General features: G+C 39.3%; 1 protein-coding gene across 4 annotated transcripts in view; it reads left to right on the forward strand.

The window, feature by feature from the left end:
• The window catches only part of LOC101168884 (roundabout homolog 2), an 80,264-nt gene that overhangs the window by 14,288 nt on the left and 46,909 nt on the right, over positions 1-19,067 (forward strand). For all 4 annotated transcript variants that reach the window (XM_011482443.3, XM_011482444.3, XM_020708200.2 and 1 more), the window contains exons 2-5: positions 1,592-1,918; positions 16,652-16,809; positions 18,531-18,651; positions 18,736-18,874. In XM_011482443.3, coding sequence (XP_011480745.1) covers positions 1,592-1,918; positions 16,652-16,809; positions 18,531-18,651; positions 18,736-18,874 — 745 coding nt within the window. The remainder of the gene's footprint in view (positions 1-1,591; positions 1,919-16,651; positions 16,810-18,530; positions 18,652-18,735; positions 18,875-19,067) is intronic.

The following is a 19,067-nucleotide window of genomic DNA, read 5'->3' on the forward strand; positions in this document are numbered from 1 at the left end:
ACTGTTGCTGGGGAGTAAGTCTTTCCCATCATGCCTTTGTTTATATTCTATCTCGCTAGCTTAATGATCAAAGCTGTCTTTACTTGATTTTTGGACTACAGATATTCAGAAAAAAAGCATATTAGGATCACAGACAGTGAGATAAGCATGTTTTCTTTCATGCACGCAACGGATTATGCACAATGAGGAGTGGTATTGTCTGGCTGAATCAAGCTTCCACAAAAAAAAAAATGTTGTTTTGGCACAATAAACCAAAATGGACTTTCTTCATCACAAAAACAAGCTGAAACATGACGAATCTCATACAGAAGACTAATTCTGTCCATTTCTTTGTTAACAGAACTTCTTTGTACAGTGATTTGTGTTAGTCAGACAAACACAAAGAGAACGATTCCTTTTCTGCTTTTGTGATTAAAAGTCACAGTTAAATACGTAGTACATAGCAAATTTACATGCAGAATATGAGACAAATAATAATCCCAGACACAGCATATATTTAATAATATTGCTCAGGATTACATTAGATATTTCATGTGTGGATTAATTTTTAAGCGCGGTGTGTTTTTGCACCCGGATGCCCAGAAGGTGCCACACTACATTTTAATGGCTCCATTGCTATTCATCCACATCCTGCATTAGTGTTTCAAGCTGTCCTGACTCGTGACCCTGAAGCGTGAGCTGCAAGCTCTCAGATTGCTCTTTAGGCGTTTACCTCAGGTTCATGCATGGATGGTGACTTTTGGTCAGCATGGATAAATCTGCTTACACCAGAAGCGCTGGTTTATATCCTGATGCCTCTGGGTCAAGTATAATGCAATGACAGCACGGGCACCATTAGGTTACTTCAAACTGCTCTACTACAGTAATTAAATATTTTCATACAGAACAATCTGGATCTAGTGCTGACTCTAATATCTCAGAGAAAGCAGCAGAATAATCTGTGACACTGTGACCATTTGGTTCTCTCAAAAAAGAAGAGGAATCAGAGAAAGTGGGTGCATCTGCTCCTTAAAAGCAACCTGAAAGCAACATCTTTTTGAATTATTCATTTTTCTGGCTGTAGGAAATTCTGGGATACCTTTGCTTGTGCTCTGCGACTTTACCATGGGTCTAGAGGCGGTGAGCTTCCTCCTCACAACCAGGTGAAGGTAGTAATGAATCCCCAAGGAGACGAGTATTATCTGTATCCCTCTGCTGTTTTCAGTCTCACTGCTTGGGTCTTTCTACCACCAAATACCAAGATCTTCCTTTCTTATTCCCAGCTGATACAGAGATTGGCTATTATCTTGTCATGTGGGTGACTGGATCCATGTGCAGATGGTGGCTGCAGTGCGTTTTTCATTTGGTTATGAAATTATTTACTCTTTATGTACAAACGTGGGAAGAAATGAGCTGATGTATCTTAAAGCAGCAGAGAATATGACCAAAAGACAGGTTTTCTGTGTTGTTGTAACACAAACGTTGAAGCTTAAAGGAGAACCTCCAAAACTTTCACATAGCTTTGCTTGTGTGAACTCAAATCAGTTAAGCTCTTTCATGACTGGTATGTGGTCAGCCAGATAGGTAACATCTGTCTTATCTCTGCTTACAGCATCCCGAGCACGGTTTGAAGATAGTTTTCCTCGGATTGTGGAGGACCCCTCAGATCTTATCGTCTCCAAGGGAGAGCCAGCCACCCTCAACTGCAAGGCAGAGGGCCGCCCCACTCCCAGCATAGAGTGGTATAAAGATGGGGAGCGTGTGGAGACCGACAAGGATGATCCGCGCTCTCACCGCATGCTCCTGCCCAGCGGCTCCCTCTTCTTCCTGAGGATCGTACACGGACGCAGGAGCAAGCCAGATGAAGGCGTCTACACCTGTGTGGCCAGAAACTACCTGGGAGAGGCCGTTAGTCGCAATGCTTCACTTGAAGTTGCCAGTAAGGCTTGAAATCACTGATAATTAACTCTTCACGGAAATTTCAAGTGTGCAGGTGTTTGAATCACGGCTGTTTTGGGTCTTTAAAAACCTAAATCAAGTTTGAATTAGCCTCTGCTCTAAAACACTAAAGTCTGACTCAGGATGTTAAATAGAAAATGTTAGAGTAGATAGACAAGTTTGCCAATGTTAAACTGAATAAAAAAACTCAAAAAAATCGACAAAAAATAGCTTTTTTTTATGTCTCTACTGATAAATGATTTTGGCAAGGTTTTCAACACCTTTTCCAACTTTTCTGTGCAACCTAGAAAAGTAAGAATGCCAATTGACTGTTGAAAAACTCTGCTGAGTCTTTTAGTTCAAGCTGCTGTCAATGAAAGTTTTTAAAATCAACAAGTACAGACTAGACGTTGTGGCTCTGTACCAGCTCGATCCGTCAATTTGGGTTTTCTGAGTTGATGCAAAACTCTAAACCCTGAATTGTGGAAAAACAGACCCTGCTAAGAGGTGCTGGTATTCAAAGCTTTGACGTCCACCTCCAGAGTCTGATTTGTTAAGCAAGTGTTTCAAGTTTACCTCAAATCCAATGCAGAGCAATTAACCAAACCTGTGTTGTATGAAACAAGGGGGAATATGTTGACTTGCAAGTGAACCCCAGTGCAGTTCAGCACATTTGTATTCAGACTATTTAGCAGGCCAAAGAGTAGACACAAACAACACAGAATAATCGATCTGAGCATGGAGCCAAATGAGGAAAGGGGAAAAAAAGCCCACAGTAAGAATCCTAAAAAAGTTAAATTAATTAAAAAAAAACCTGAATATGTCTTATTTGTGTGTCGGGGAGGTGAACGCTGCTTTTCTTTTGGCCAGAGTTTGTTTTGGCCAATTCCACTCTGAAATGAGCAGCTGTTGGAACTGCATGACATTTCAAGGCAAAATAATCTTCTTAAGTGTGAAAGCAAGCCAAATCTAAGGAAAGGGCGAACATTTTTGAGACATCTTACCTGATAGATTAGATCCTGGGACCTTAGTGTTTTTTTAATGTGAAAAAACACTAAATGTGATGTGCTGGCATTGTATCTTTACCACATTAAGCATCATATATCAGTTTTTGTTTTTGCATAACTACAGTTAAGTCACCTTTTCTGTCACAATGTCTTTGCAGCTTAAGTGGGAAGACCAACCAATGATTTCTATCATTTATGACAAAATCATTTTCTAACTGAGACAAAACATCAAATTTGCTGCTTTGTGCCATGCTAGCTTATCCAAGGTTAATACAATTCATTTAATATTCGTTTCAGGGGTTTGTTTTGTTCAAATCCATTCTAAAAATAAAACAATTTCTTATATACTTACGTGAAAAAAACAGTATTTACACCTTTGTTGTTGAGACTCCATAAACAGTTGCTGAAGCATCTTGAAGCTTTTCACAGTGATTGCCATTTAAACGCAAATTATACTCATAATTCATTTAAGTGTGACCAAATCAGCTGTGAAATGAGCCATATAAAAGTGGTAATTTCATAAACAGCATGCAAATTAAAAGTAGTCAGGTAATAGGAAATCCTCCAGATTGTAAATAATACTCAATTTAAGACTATAAAAGGAAAAAGAAGGAAGAAGCCGCAAATATTGACAAATTACCATCCAGAGTATGTGCACGACAGCCTTACCAAGTAACTATTGATACATTTTCTGACTGGAAAGAACATTGTGCACCATAAAGATCATGAATTTTTCTCTGTTGTTGGTACAGATAAGTTAAGTGGTTAATTATTGTCAGTTTGGGCTCTGGTTTATGTAAGAACATGTCATCCCATCACCTGAGAATCAAAGAGCATGAATGCCCCCCCCCGGGCATGTTTTCCCTTGCTGAGGACGGTAGAGTCTGAGCTTATGCCAGGACATGCTCTGTTGTCTTCCCTCTGCTAATTGTGTCAGTGTGGCTCAGCCCTCAAATGAACTGCAGCACTCCTTAAAAAGAAGGAAATGGATTAACCGGTGGTTTGGGGAAAAAAACTGATTAGAAAGGTTGAATTGTCCTCGTTAAAAAACACAAAACGGCAATTTGAGCAGCGTCTTATCTTCTGCCATGCTGAGGCGACCTTACTGGCACCGAGTTAGTGTGGTGTGTGTGTGGTCTTACAGACCACTGACTTCATCAGCGCTTGTGCTCACAAAACAGGGACATCCTCCTCAGTTCTGATGCATTTTGGGAGCCAAGAGCATCTGTAACTCATGCAGATATCCAAGCTTGGAGCAAATATAATGAATGCACTGTCACATTGCCTTTTACTAATGTGCTGATAATAAAATTTAGCATTGTGTGCAGCTGTAGATTACAGCACAGTCGTAAAAAAAGAGGGGATGAATCACCTTCAGGCACACAGTGACTAACAATATTAATATGTGCCTGTTTTGTTCTAATCTCCTTGCCTGCAGTTATCTCGCACAAGAGCTGAGACAGTTTGATGGTGGTCTTAGAGGTCCCCCCCCCTCCCCTCACCGTGAGGCTCTGCTGACTGTGGGGTAAATAGTGACCCAATTAGCAGTGGCAGGGAGGTGGGGGGCATTCAGTGTTAATGAGAGCCCAGTTTTAAGCTGGTGGTCTTGGAGAAATCCATGCTGGCTGTGATTGCTTGTGAGGCAAGGGTCTGGGTAACAACAGGTGGGGGAAGGAAGAGCTTTAAACTCTTACTGAGCAGTAATTAATACAGACACATCTGTCCAACTGGTGCGACTCAGGAGAGAGTTCCCACTAACCTGGTTTTAATTCTTTAACCACATCATTTGCCTGTTGTTGGTACGATTGCTCCAGTTGTGTGTTGAACGTTGGACCGACTTTTTCCGACCCACACAGTACTCCGCCTGATTGATGTTTTCTTCTAATTACTGCACAAACTTCCTAAATTATTCCAGCGCACTGCAGGGTGTTTTGTGTCACTGCAGACTGAAGAGACCTCATGTTGAGATGTTTTTTTTCCTCCTAAGTGTCTTTGAGGTTTGAGTTTTCATGTAGATGTTGCACAGCAGCTCATGGAAAAAATACAACTTGTTGCCTCAATTGTTATTGCTTTATTTGTTTAATAGTACTTTTTTTTCTTGTTTCACCGATTTATGATCCAGCTTTCTTTCATGTATCTTTGCTTCACAGTTTTTTTTTTGCCATGGATCTTTCCATGTTTACATTGATATGAATTTACTACAGCAAAGTTTTGATAATAAGATATTCAAAAACCCACGCAACTCCTTCATTTCCAACTTACTGTCAGCGCTCCTGTAACCCTGAACAGGATGAAAGCATGTTTTATAGTAGCTCCATGAATGAACCATCTGCAATGTAAAAATCAAGTTTTTCCTCCATCAATTTCCATAATGAAAGACCTTTGTAAAACTGTAGCCAAGGTAACACAAGCCAAAGAGGTCAGTTGTCAGTCATTCCATTCAGAAACGTCTCATATGTGGTCTGAACTCTGAAAGAGTTTTCCTCAAAGACAAATACTACGCAAATACTACACGGCCAATCAGAGGAAACAAGTGTGATGTGTTTAGTAAATTTGGGTAAATGCTTTAGTGTATACGCAATACAGCTAAAATGTAAAGTATGAAACATGTCAGCTCGTGTTACAGCAAGACATTTTTTAATCTATCCCTGATCCAGTAAATATTGGGCGGTCGTGGTACAAAGGTGCAGGTTTGGTTCCACCTTGCCTGCCCATGTGTCAAAGCGTCTTTGGGCAAGACACTTATAACCATGTTGATCCTGATAGTTACAAGTTGGAGCCATCAGTGTATGTGTGTGCAGGGGTCAATGGGACTGTGACTTTAAAGCCCTTTGAAATTTAACTAAGGTAGAAAATTGCCACATGCAATTTACTGTTCTAGTCTAATATTCCCAAAATGAATAGTGATTCTTCCTCTGTTCTCAAAACCTTGAACAGACACTTTCAGAAACATCTTTTAGGGTGAATCAACATGAATAAAAAGTTAAAAAAGAAAAGAAAATTCCATATAAAATCATTGCAAAAAAAGATCTCCATATTATTTTTTTTCCTGGGAGCTTTTCACAAGTTATTGTTATTATTTTTTAAATGTATGTTTAATACACATTCCCATTTGATAAGGATTAGGCCCCGGGGAAGACCCAGGACACGCTGGCCTGGGTCTTCCAGCTCCTCCAGCTCCTCTCGGGTCCCCCCAGAGGAGCTGGAGGAACGATGTTGAGTGAGACGCATATTTACTTACATTCATGTGTCTGAGAGTCGTTTTTTCTTTGCTTGATAGTTTAGATATAGGAATATGACATTTACGGTTGAGTTCCTGATTCATCCTAGACAAGACTGATTTTGTAGAATGTATATACTTTAAATGATATTTTGTCCAATATTTACATCTTGGGTCAGTGGAACATAACTAAACGCACTATGCCTAAAATATACCTATATATAAAAGAGAAGTCCCTAGGTATTGTAGTTCTTCCTAACTTATTGAGAGAATAGTTAATTATGTACCACCAAAGACGTTTGACGTACATGCTAAAAGTGTTTATTCTAACTCCAAAGTTCTCATGGATTCAGAAAATTCTGACCAAAGAAAAAGAGGAAAAAGTATTAATAGGATGAGCTTATTGGTTATGAATGCTGAACCTCAGTCGTCAATGGAAGACTGTTACAAAAGCCTGTAAAATCTAAATGTAAACATGTAGATTAAACAGCTCTATTTTAGTATAGATATATTTCAATATAGATATACTATATATATAAATTATTGACGGGATTGAGGTTCCCAGAGTAACTAGGCCATTCCAGTACCTTGAAATTATTTTTACATAGCCACTCCTCTGTTAGCTGGGCGATGTGTTTGGGATCAATATGATGGTGGAAGAACCAGCCAGGTTTCATCCTCATAGCTTCCACTGATGGAGGAGATTTTGGAGGAGAAACATCTCAGCATATTTGACCCCATGCATCCTTTTTGCAATGTTGGTCATTCATGCAGTTCCCTCTGCAGAAAAGCAGCCCCAAAGCATGATGCTCTCACCCTCATGCTTCACCATGTGTAGTATATTTAGGATGCAAATGCTTCCATAAAGAAACAAACTTAGCATACTTCTATTTGTAAAGTTAGATTGGAACAATAGACTAAATAGGCCAAGGCAAAGGTTTTTACCAATTCAATCCAGCACAATTTAGAAAAAAGCAATAAGCACGAAGACATTTTACAAGATACAGGGTGGTGAAAGGAGAATGTTTGTGGCTAGAGTCCACACATCTTGATGTAAGGCCGACAAACACAAACTGTCTTCTTTTTTAAATTATCTTTAGATCAAATGTCAAGCTTCATGTCTGCTGTCTTAGGTTTTTCCAGCTGGCTCATGCAGGAAAAATGATCAGCAGTGAAGCTACAGCTGACCAACTGAAAAGAAGGCCGATGTCAAACCAAATTAGTCAATGCTCTGATCTCAGCTCCACAAAAATAAAAAGTGGACCACCGCTTTTATAATCCCAAAGAGCTGTGAATAAACAAACTCTGAAAAGGCTGGCTATATGAAAGATATGCTGTAAAAGAAAATGTCATGGCAGCTACTTTATACACTCTGTGTGTGCCAGAAAACATACAGAAAACATTACCTTCAAATCACTCCTGCTGGGAAGAAGCTTTTTAAAACTGCTGTGTTTTTTTTTTACATATATTCATCCGTTTGATCTTACTTGAGTGAAGAATAAATATGTGTGTAATGTCCAGTGTATCTGATAATACTGTACCCCCTGAAAAATATGCAAAAAGTAGAGGCTTTTAATGACCTGCTACCTAAGGTCTGAGGCTGTTCTCAATACTTTTTTAGACATCCCCAAACATTCAGAGCTTTTCCATCCTGATACTAGGAAAAGATGAAAAAAATAGAACACTGGTCCAACTTTCTTTTAACATTGAGATGTATTTACATTTCATCTCTCAGTTACAACTGGCCTTGTGTGATGCCGATTATGAAGTGCTTGGTGGGCTTGTTACGTAAAAATGTTAATGCACATTTTTTCTATGTACATGCTGCAGGTGACAAGTTGTAGCCAACACTTAAACAACACGTAAGGGTAAAGTAGGTGAGATGCAGGCATACTGTAGGGATTTTTTCATTTTTTTTTTACAAACCCCCTCAAAACCTGCACACTCCACAGGGGACCTGTTACTGCTGTTCAAGTGCACGCTTGTTGTGCGCATGTTGCCTGCTCTGTGCGTGCAACCTGACTGTTAGAAATTAGGAAATTAGACAATTCGAGCATAGTTTGTGTGGGCCTCCTACAGGTGTCCTACAGGTACTTACATATCACCTGCACTCCCGTTGAGATGTGGCCTCTACTCTCTATGACCCACTGGTCCACAGAGCCTAACACTGGAGCATCCATGAGGGTGCATGTGTCTAGGGCGTAACCTGGACTATTATTGGTTCAAAAAGGGTTTTCTAACATCCAACTTCTAAGGTAGGTTTAAAATTAGAATGTCAGTTGTCATTTGGAGGTAAAACATAAACAAAATAATGAGAAGGTGGAAGGTCTCTTTAGACAAACGTTTTCAAGAGATATGCCTTACATGTAAACTTTAAGGTTTTTATGTTTGCAGTTGAAGCTGCACATATATCAAGTTTTAATATACCAAAAAAAATCCCTTTGAAATTTGTCAGCTTCTATCTTTAAAAAATATACATATATTTCAAATCTTACACCTTTTAACATGTTTTATTTCAAATGCGTGACTCTTTGAATTCCCTTGCCTAGTTATTATAGCCCCGGGAGAAGAAAAAGATAATTGTCACCATTGCTTGCATAAATTTGACTGGTTGTTTTTGTGTTTATGGTGTTCTCCAAAGGTATCACAGAGAAGGCACACATAATTTGGATTAAAACCTAAAACTAAAGTACATTAAAAATCTAAAAAGGCAAAGCATACTTCCAAATTAGAGTGACGGTCATGTCTTAACTCCTCAAGAGTATGGCCATATTCAGAACATGCAACTTCCTTTATTTGCAAGTGAATGCTTTTCTCCTCAAATGAACAATTATGCTCCTTGAGGTCCACAAGGGATTATTATGATTATTTTGTGGTGGTTGTACCTTCCTCGTAGGGAATGTCACTGTGAGTGGTTTGTATCTCTCAGAATTCCTAGCAGCGATCATTATTGTGACTTCTTTCCACTGTTTCTTTCACTCCAGGCTGCCAGGAACTGTCTGACTTCCTCTGCAGTTGTAAAAGCCGGAATGCTAAGGGAGTGGGGGCGTGCACAAATCCATTACCTCATTCTTGAGGTGGTTTAAAGAAACACAGTTGTAGTAGTTTCCTTTTCAAAATCATGAATGCAAAAGCTTCCTCTGAGAGCATGTCACATGGTATGGAGGGATTAAAATAAAGTGGGACAAATAAAAAATAAAACTTGCTTAAAAGGCTTTAGAGCCAGATGTTCCTCTTACTCCTGATGAGGGATTTAAAGGAATAAAACTTGTGGCTGAGGCTTATTTCCTGTCTTCTGCTTGTGTTTTTCACTCAGTGAAAAGGAAGTGCAGGTGCAAATCAACCGTTGCTGCAGAAATAGTTTGGATGCAGTAATATATGCACTGGGGTGTCTTTATGGAGCTTTATTTAAAACCCCCGTATGAGGGATATTCTATGGCAGAGGTTGTCTCATAAAGGCTGTTTACCCTGGAGTGGTTTCTATTCCCCCATCAACACAATCAGACAATGGGTGGATTAAAACAATCTCTGCACTCTGCAGGCAGAGTCTCCATCACGGCAGGGCAGTATCACTACTATAGGATTAGACCACTTCCCTAATGGGTTTACAACTCATGACCAAAAGAACAAAACAGAAGGAACTGGAACTCCCGACTTTCCAAAATGTTCACTCCTGCTGGCCTTTTAACTTCCTGCCCTCCCTCCCACCTGTCAACGAGGTTTGGGATTTTGCAAATTGCTCCCCCTCTGATGATAATTGTATTTTTAGTGTTTTTCTAACGATGGAGGACATATGTTGAGAAAATTAAGGTTAAAATTATGTTTAGTCAACTTGTGGTGAATCAGGAGTAGACGATAAAATGCGGTTGGAAATAGAGTGTTTTTGTGACATAGAAAATATGCTGGGTGGGCTACAAGCACGGAACTCTCAGCAACAGGAAGGGGGGCGGGGTTGCTCTGTGCCAACGGTTCCCCAACGAATTTGTAATGACCTACTTTGCAGAAACTGTTCTAGAAAACAACAGTTTTTTTCTCTTTTGCCTAAAAACAGTATAATTGTAAATAAAAGACCACTGGGAACGCTTTTACAGTAGATTAAAAAAAAGATCAGAGTGGGACTTTAACATGCAGGATCTATGGTTTATTTGAAGAATGATTGATTTTGATTTTGTATGATTTATCTGTTTCTGTGTTAGTTTTGATTAAAAAAAAAAACATCAACAGATCTTTAGCTTCTATGTGTCTAACGCTGCTTTACAAAGACAAATGTCACTTCCAAATCAAACTATGAATATTTCCTGGAGATTAAATGTCCTAATTTATATATCAGTATAGATTAGAAGAAAAAAAAGACTGTGCTTAGTAAAGCTCCTACAGGACAGAATGATAAAAATCATTTTGGGCTTGCTTTTGGCATTGTTAACGCTCACAGGAGAACGTGGGGATTTGTCTGTGCAGAAGCGGGGCAAAACCTCAGGCGCCCTGCAGTAACTGTTCTGCCTGTCTGAACTCGGTGTAGACGGACCGCAGCGAGGAGAGAGATTACCCGGCAAACCCGCTCATATTATGTCTGGGACGTTGCAGAGGACAGCAACCCCTCGGGAAAGGGACTTTGTCTCACCATGGAGTAGACGTCAGGCATCCAAGAGGAGCTCTGCCCATTGCTCCAGACTTAAAAGCCGGAGCAGGAAAGGATCACATCAACTCCATGCAGCTTCAAAGGAAATTTTGGAGCTGGGAATGTCAGGCCTCTGCTCTCTGACACGTGTCAGCCCTAAAATGTCCCACTTTTAGGGGGTTTGTGCTGAGGGATTCAAATGCGTTTTTGTGGGTGTGCGTGAGTGTTGGGGGATTAACTGCCTGGTCGTTACTTTTACACTTCAGTCACCATGGCATGAAAACAAAGATCCCGTGTTCCTAGCCAGGCCCTACAGTCAGAGGTCTAAAAATAATTCAGCCTTTTCAATCACCTCTGCGGAGCATTTTAAACAGGCATCCAAGTGAACACGAGTCATTTGGTGAAGCACGAATTTGCTTTAAAACTCCTACGTGTGTTGTTTTCTTCTCCCCTCTTAAAGCTGCTTATTACATCCTCTAATGGGTCTTTCCACTCTGTCTTTGTTTATCAATGAATGCCAATGAATGTCGCTTACACTGAACCGTAAATTTCACCATTTTCTAAAAGGTTATAAGCTTAAATTGCTTTGAACTTTTGTTTATGACATGTTGCAGCACAGCATGACAAAAAAGTAGCTCAAAAGTCAAATTTTTAGCTGCTGAATAGAAAAGAAACTCCATGTTTGATTTCTTCAAAATTCCTTTTAAACCACACTTTTTGTGAGGCAAAAAGATATTCTGTGGGGAACTAAGTGCAGCCTAAAAAAAGCTATTTGCTCTGTTAGATTTAGTTTTTGACAGTATGTTGCTGTTCACTTTGTGGTTAGTTCTAATCATTATGTGCCTGCAAATGTGTTTGCAAGTCCTTTTCAGATTTGAACAGACTTTTGGTCGATCACTCTTTTGAAGTAGTGTAAAATTAAAAACTGATTTCTTGCGAGATTTGTACAAATGTTTGAGTCCGCTCTGATAGGCATGAGATGAAGAACACAAAGTTGTTTGAAGACATGAAAATTAAAAACACAACTTTTTAGAATGACCTTTAATGCTCAGTATTGTGTGGCATTTCCTTTTATTACTTTTATTGCATTCTTATTTATTTTTTGTGTATTTTATTGCTGACTGCTTTTTGTGATTTTACACTGTTTTTAATTTTAAACTTTCTTCAGTCTTCATTTTATTGTGAACTTTGGAACTCCTACAGGAGTTGCAAAGTACTAAATAAATAAAAATTCATGAATTCATGAAAATGTCTGAACAGCTGCTTTCTGTCACCTATATCAAACAGAGACATTTCTTGGAGACAGCCAGACTTTTACACAGTCATTCATTTTCATTCTGTTGCCAGTTCAGTTCAGTTTTGTTTTTGTCTTTTTTACACTTCTTTTGCATTTCTTTTGCATTTCTTTTGCTCTTTATTTTGCTATTTTTTTATGCTATTTTATTAAATTATCTAACTTTCATCCTAACTCCTTCATGCCTGAATTAGTCCTATATTATTAAAAAAAAAGTCATTAATTTTTTTTTTCAATTCAAGGTGATCCTAAATTAAGTGGAGTCTTGGATTTAATGGTTTGATGCAAATTAGTGTCATTTGGCATGAGGGGGTTAAAACGTTTTTGTATTTCTGTTCTCTCTTTTTTTCTTCCAAGCCTAATTATTTAAAAGATAGCAGTGATGTGAAAAGAAAAGCAACAATGAAGTAGGTAACATTTGAGAAACCCAGCAGCATCAATAATATCAATAATTATACATTTAACTTTACCCTCTGTTCATCTCGTAGTAAACTTTGTATGAGGATTGTGCCCTTTTGTCAGTTTGATTTTCTTGGTGGCTGCACAGTTATGTAGTGAAAAACACTCCTGCCTTCGAGCAAGAAGGCTATGGTTCAAATCTCAGTAGGGACCTTTCTGAGTGGAGTTTGCATGTCCTCCTTGTGCATCCTTTGGCTTGGTCCAAAAACAAGCTTCATAGATTCTCCAATTCGTCCCCAGACTTAGTTGTACTTATGTGGCCTTACAACAGACTGGTGACCTGTTTAGGGTGTACCCAGCCTGGGACAGGCTCCAGTAACCCTATGACCCCCAAAGTGGGTTCAGAACATGGATGGAGGGATATTTCCTTAGTTCTGTTTAGAAGTTTCCTGCCTGTCAATCACACCAGTTTGGGTTGCTAATTATCCACAGCTGTCTTGATTTGAGGGAATCTCTCCCAGTGTATTTAGTGTCTGGTTTTCAGTTCTTTATAATCAAGTCATCTACTTTGTCACCTTTTGGACTCTTAGTTCATGTTTAATGTTATTAAAATTTGAGTTTCTGCCATAAGCCTGCCTATGGGGTCCTTCCCCACAGTTTCCTGACAATTTGTTTACAAAAAACTGAAAGATTTTTAATCTATCTTTACTTTGCAATTTTGCTTTGTGGTTTTTAGAAGCAACCGGTTTAGGTTAGGCTCACACAGAAGTGAGCAACAACTAAATTAAAACGTTAAAAAAAGACTGTAAGGTGTGAAACGGTTCACCAAACTCATTTTGTTTAGAGGGAAAATATTCTGGCATCTTCATAAATTCATCACAACTTGCTCTAAATGATTTGGGACCACATTTGGGGTAAATTGATGCCGTTGGTTGACCAAAGTGACAGCGGTTGCCGAGAAGTTTCATCAGCATGATGAGTTTCTGGGAACTGAAACAAAGACAGCACAGGCTCATAGGTGCAAACTTTATTTTTAGCTCATTTAAAAGGTCGACTGTGAACAGCTTTACCAGCTGTTTGGATGATGCAAAATTCTGCAAAAACAAGTGGAGAATAGCATTCATTCAAAAATCTTTACTCACTATCACCTGTAAAAGAAGAATTGGCTCCTTATTTCCACTTTGAGCTGTTAAGTGGGATTTTTAGTAAACACTTTAGTAAACATTAAAAACTTAATATTTAAAGCTGCTTGTTGACATGATGGAGAATTTTGCTCTGCAGTGGTTTGATTCCACTTCAGATGTCAAATATGAGTGAATGTAAAGTAAAAGGTTTGTTTTTGAAAGATTTATTTTATTTAAATATCTTTAAATCTAAAATCATGAGAGGGAAAAAAAGATCTTTTGTTGGTAGACTTGATCAAGTAAATACTTTTGGGGTCTTGTAATCTGACACATTTAAAAAAATATATATAAAAAAGACTTGAGCACAGTTTTTACATTTTCCCTTTTTTATTTGTCATAATTATGCATTAACATGAGATGATTGTTGGCGTTTTGTTACAAACATAAATTATTGGTTGATCAAATGTCTGTATGATGTATTAAGATGGATGCACAGCATCATTTCGGAGCCACTTGGGATCCCCATCTGCAGCAGCGCTGCTCTGCTGCAGGTGTTTGTCAGGTTTAGTTTTTGTCCAAATGGATGCCTCGTCTTATTCCACCTATATCTCTTTCATTCAGGTTCTTATTTGCTGAGCTGTTCTTTTGAAAGCTGACAGGGCAGAACAGAGTTTAGGGCTCCCACCAGCAGCATTTGGATCCATTTTTTATTGTTGTGCTGAACTGCTTTTGCGGTGGCAGTTTGATGTTTTGTGTTTCGCTCGAAGTTGTGTTGTGTTCGAGGAACCAGCCTGATTCCAGCAAATTCCCTGCTTCATTGGTTGAGTATATGTTTTGGGTTTTTTTCACTAGATATTTTGACTACTCTGTATTTGATCATCATGCGCTATGGCGTCATTTGGGCCATTTGGTAGCGAACGTGGTGAACATTTCAATTTTATGTAAATTTATTATGCATTCTGTCACGGGGGGGGGGGGGCTCGAGAGCCGGTAGGACCCAGACGCAGAGACGGGAGGCCAACGGGTTCAGGACTAGAGGGTTTTAATAACAAAAAGCGCTGCAGAGCAGGAATGACAAAACAAAACAAAAACTCACTGTGGCGTGGCATGAAACAAGGAACATGGCATGAAGGGACGACGAGGCATGAAGACGTTAATGGACCAGCACAAGAGGAAGGCAGAGACAAGACTTATATACAGACAGGGCAGACAAGACACAGGTGAACACGATCAGGGCAGATGGGGACCAAGGAAGTACAACTCAAGACAAGACAAGACAGGAAACCTTCCAAAATAAAACAGGAAACAGAACCAAACAAGACAGAACAAGAACTAAAGCAAAAACCAAGACAAAACAAACTCAAACCATGACACATTCTCTTTCACTTTCCCCAGGTTTCGGTTCAAAACCTGGAGTTTTGGGTCACGGTTTTGTTTTGGTTGGCTACTTGATTTGCGTGTTAACAGAACAACAACAGAAAAAACTAAAAACCACATCACTTGTGTTTGACACTTTCAACATAAACATATGCAAACGGGGATGCAACAATTCACTTTCATTCAGTTCAGTAGTTTAACATAGGCTTAATTGTGGCATCCCTGACACACACACACACACACCCACACACACACAAAAAGAAGCGTTGACTCATTTTAATGTTTTACCCATTCATTCACCTTTTAAACAAGTTTTCTCTCCCTTTTGGGGTCACGGGCTGCTGGAGCCTATCCTGGCCACCTGAACAGGTTGCCGGTCTGACACAGGGCTACAGTCAAACAATTTAGGGTGACCAATTAACCTATGAAGCATGTTTTTGGACGGGAATCCCCAGAGAAAAACCCGTGATAGAACAGAAAGGTCCCACATTGGTAATTCTATTTCAGGTCCCCCTCCAACCAGGGTTCTTCTTGCAATGAGGCAAGAGCGCTAACCACTGCGCCACCGTGCAGCAATACTACTTTACCATTGTCTTGAAATTGTAATGTTTTTTCTTTCATAGAACCTCCCACACTGCATATTTTTGATTTTTTTAATGTAAATGTTAGGATTTTGTGATACATACAAAAAAAATCCAGTAAAGAAGTTAGACTGAGTGTCAAATGCGGATACCTGCTGGGCACATAAACCTGATTCCGTGGTAGCTAGCTTTGTTGCTGATTGAACTTCATCTGTGTTAACATTGACTATTTTGCCACATATTGCACACTGACAAAAAAGCACAGGACATTTAATCGTTGCAGCAGTAAGGGCTGCTAAAATATTCATGACATTGTAAAAGGAGACTGCAGTTATTGATTATATCGGGATGATACTCCTTAATTTGAAAAAAAAAAAAAAAAAAGATCTGCAGGCGGCAGCATGTGGGCTAACATCACCAAAGAATGTGTGCGCCTGTCATTGTCGAAGAATGAGTTTCCATTGTACAGGAAGTCTCCAGAGAAGGCTCAGTTCACAGTTCAGTGCCACGTTTTCATCTGACAGTTGCAGCAGAAGATTAGAGGATATCAAAGGTCACCATGTCAGAGCTCTCATCCTGTCCACCTCCACAGGGTGGTGCGAGCTCAGACTTCAGGGCTGATACGGGAATCGGTTTTCTCATTTCAGATGAGTCAAAGCGGTGCCACGGGTTTGTAAGATTCTAAATCACAGATGCAGTCCCCTCTTTAATGCAGGAGCTTCTCATCCCCCCCTCCACACACACACACACTCACACAGGGGCTAAATTATGGATGCAATATTATTTGTTTTCTTCATGTTCGGCTGAGGGACGTGCATTATTCATCTGCTCTGACAGGACAGACAGGGGAGAAGGGCGCAGGCTTGGGAAAGCTTCAAAACTGCCAGTCTAACAAGAACATTGAGAGGATTTGAGCAGTCATGCTCATACAGACAGTAATGAACTTTGTCACTGTGTTCACTTTCCTCAAAGAGACATTTTAAATACACATAAACCATTAGTGTATAGAAGGTCATTTTTATGAGTGGTGCTGCTTCTTGCTGTGTTAAAATACATCCAACGTTCACAGAGAGAGGGCCCATAAGGCTAATTTGATTTGTGTCCCTCTTCTCAGTCCTGAGAGATGACTTTCGCCAGGCCCCGAGTGACGTGGTGGTGGCTGCTGGTGAGCCTGCCGTGCTGGAGTGTGTGCCTCCGCGAGGTCACCCTGAGCCCTCCGTGTCCTGGAAACGCAACAACGCCCGAGTCAGCACCAAAGATGACCGCATCACTGTGAGTTCAACACAAAGGCGTACTCAACTGAACCACCTTTTTTAAAAAGTGCAATTCTTAAAGGTATTTAATTTTACAAGTACACAAGCATGTCATCAGGGGGTCACACATTCTTATATTTATTCTAAAACAGACCAGACCTTCCAAAATTTGCATGAACCAATGAACGGCCTACGTAGATTTAATCTCTCAAAGTACTCTGTCTATTCAACATCTGCTGGGAATTTTATATATATATATATATATATATATATGTATATATATAAAAAAAACAGAAGATGCAGTGTTTTGCTTTAAAACTGGAAATAACTCATAAGTAATTCAAATGTTTATAAATCAATACATCTAGCTGTTTATTGAAATTAAAAAACTCAGAAGCCATATTTAAAGCACATTTTAAAACATTTTAAAGTATTAAAGGAAGTAGTAGAGGAAAAAAGTAATGCAGTAGACGGCTATCTACAGTAGAAAGAGGGACTTTGAAAGAGAACAAATGCAGAATACTAACTTATTAGAATTTTATAGTGCACAGTAGAATATGACACATTTTAATCCTTACAAAAAAAGCAACTCTTCCAAATCAGAGGCTAAAAAAAGCTGAAAAGATGATCAAATAAAAAAATTGAAAAATAAAGATTGTGGATGGTATCTTTAAAAAGGTCTTAATAATTTCAGTATGCGTATGAAATGAATGTTCTCATAATGATAAATACGTTTAAAAGTTACCACAACAGAGATTTAAGGCATCAATTTAGCTGTAACTGCAGCAATATTTGCACACATAAAGTTCACAGTTTTTCCATTCCCTTTTTATGTCTGCAAATAAACGCTGAAGGTTTACTGCCTGGGAATGTTTTTAAAGATTTACATCAGAAATGTGCAATTTTATCAGTTTCATGTGAAAGAGAATAAACACAAAGAGGTCAAAATGATGGGGTACATTTTTCTGACATTTCTCTGATCTCCATGCATAAATATGAATCCTTAAAACTGAACTGTTGTTACAATTATTATCAAATATTCAGTTAACTGTGGTTAAAATAATCCTCAGTTGTAGTTCCCACTGAAAACCGCTGGAGGCCATGCAGTTATAATTGAACGAGTAAAAAATTTATGATCATTTGACTAAGAATTTTGTAGTGACAGATTTGGGTCTTCATAAAATTGTGAAAACGTTTGACTAAACAATCAAACATTTTTTCTTCTTTGTGATGAGCGGTCATCACAGCTGTCATCAGTTAGAAACATGGAGTCACTGTTGGTCTCAGTGGAAAGACTTCAGCTTGTGCTCTTTTCCCTTTCGCTTCTGACCTTGAGTAGGCAAGCAAACATTCATTATACAAGGGCGGACACTCATTTTGACTGACAATGGTTTCAAAACACTATAATTCTGTGCAGACGTCTTGCCTGCTGCGATCTGGAAAATGTCTCTGACTCTCAGTGTCACTGTCGTCCTGTCCTCTCATGTGTAAAATCAATGGCGTGGCACAATCAGGGACTGTTGAAAGTTTTTTTTTCAGAGATGTCGACGCTGACGAGCTAAAGCTGGTCAAGAATGTTAACATTACAGAAGCTGTAGTGAGGGATCGTTTAACCCATACAACCTTGCCCTAAACTATATGCAACCTGCAAATATAATAAACTGCAAAACTTGATTTGAATTTGAGCTTTTGAGCCAAAAGTTTGAAACGACATCTTGTTGAAACTCTGTTTTCTTTCAGTTGCAAGGAGGCAAGCTGATGATCTATCACACCAAAAAGAGTGACGCTGGCATGTATGTGTGTGTGGGCACCAACATGGTTGGTGAGAGGGACAGCGATCCTGCAGAGCTGGTGGTGTACGGTGAGCTCAAACTGTTTGTGTCCATCATGCTTTAAGCAGCTGGAGAAAAATTGGCCCATGTTGACGCTTCTGTGGCTCCCGCAGAGCGCCCTGTGCTGGTACGGAGGCCCGTGAACCAGGTGGTGATGGAGGAAGAGACTGTGGACTTCACATGTGAGGTTCACGGGGATCCCGCTCCCACTGTGCGATGGCAACGGGAGGGAGGAGAGCTTCCCCGAGGGAGGTGAGAGTAACAGGCATGAGGACTCATCAATAGAGAAAATGACCCAAAACGTGAAATTTGCAATGAATATTTTTAGAAATATAAGCAAATCTGATTGTTTTTGCTCATGTAAAATGTTCTTTATTACCATAACAACGAAAATAATTTTATACATCAACATCAAATTAGTGATTTTTTAACCTTTTTTTTACAA

Source organism: Oryzias latipes, chromosome 13 (genome assembly GCF_002234675.1).
Source record: "Oryzias latipes chromosome 13, ASM223467v1".
Lineage (NCBI taxonomy): Eukaryota > Metazoa > Chordata > Actinopteri > Beloniformes > Adrianichthyidae > Oryzias > Oryzias latipes.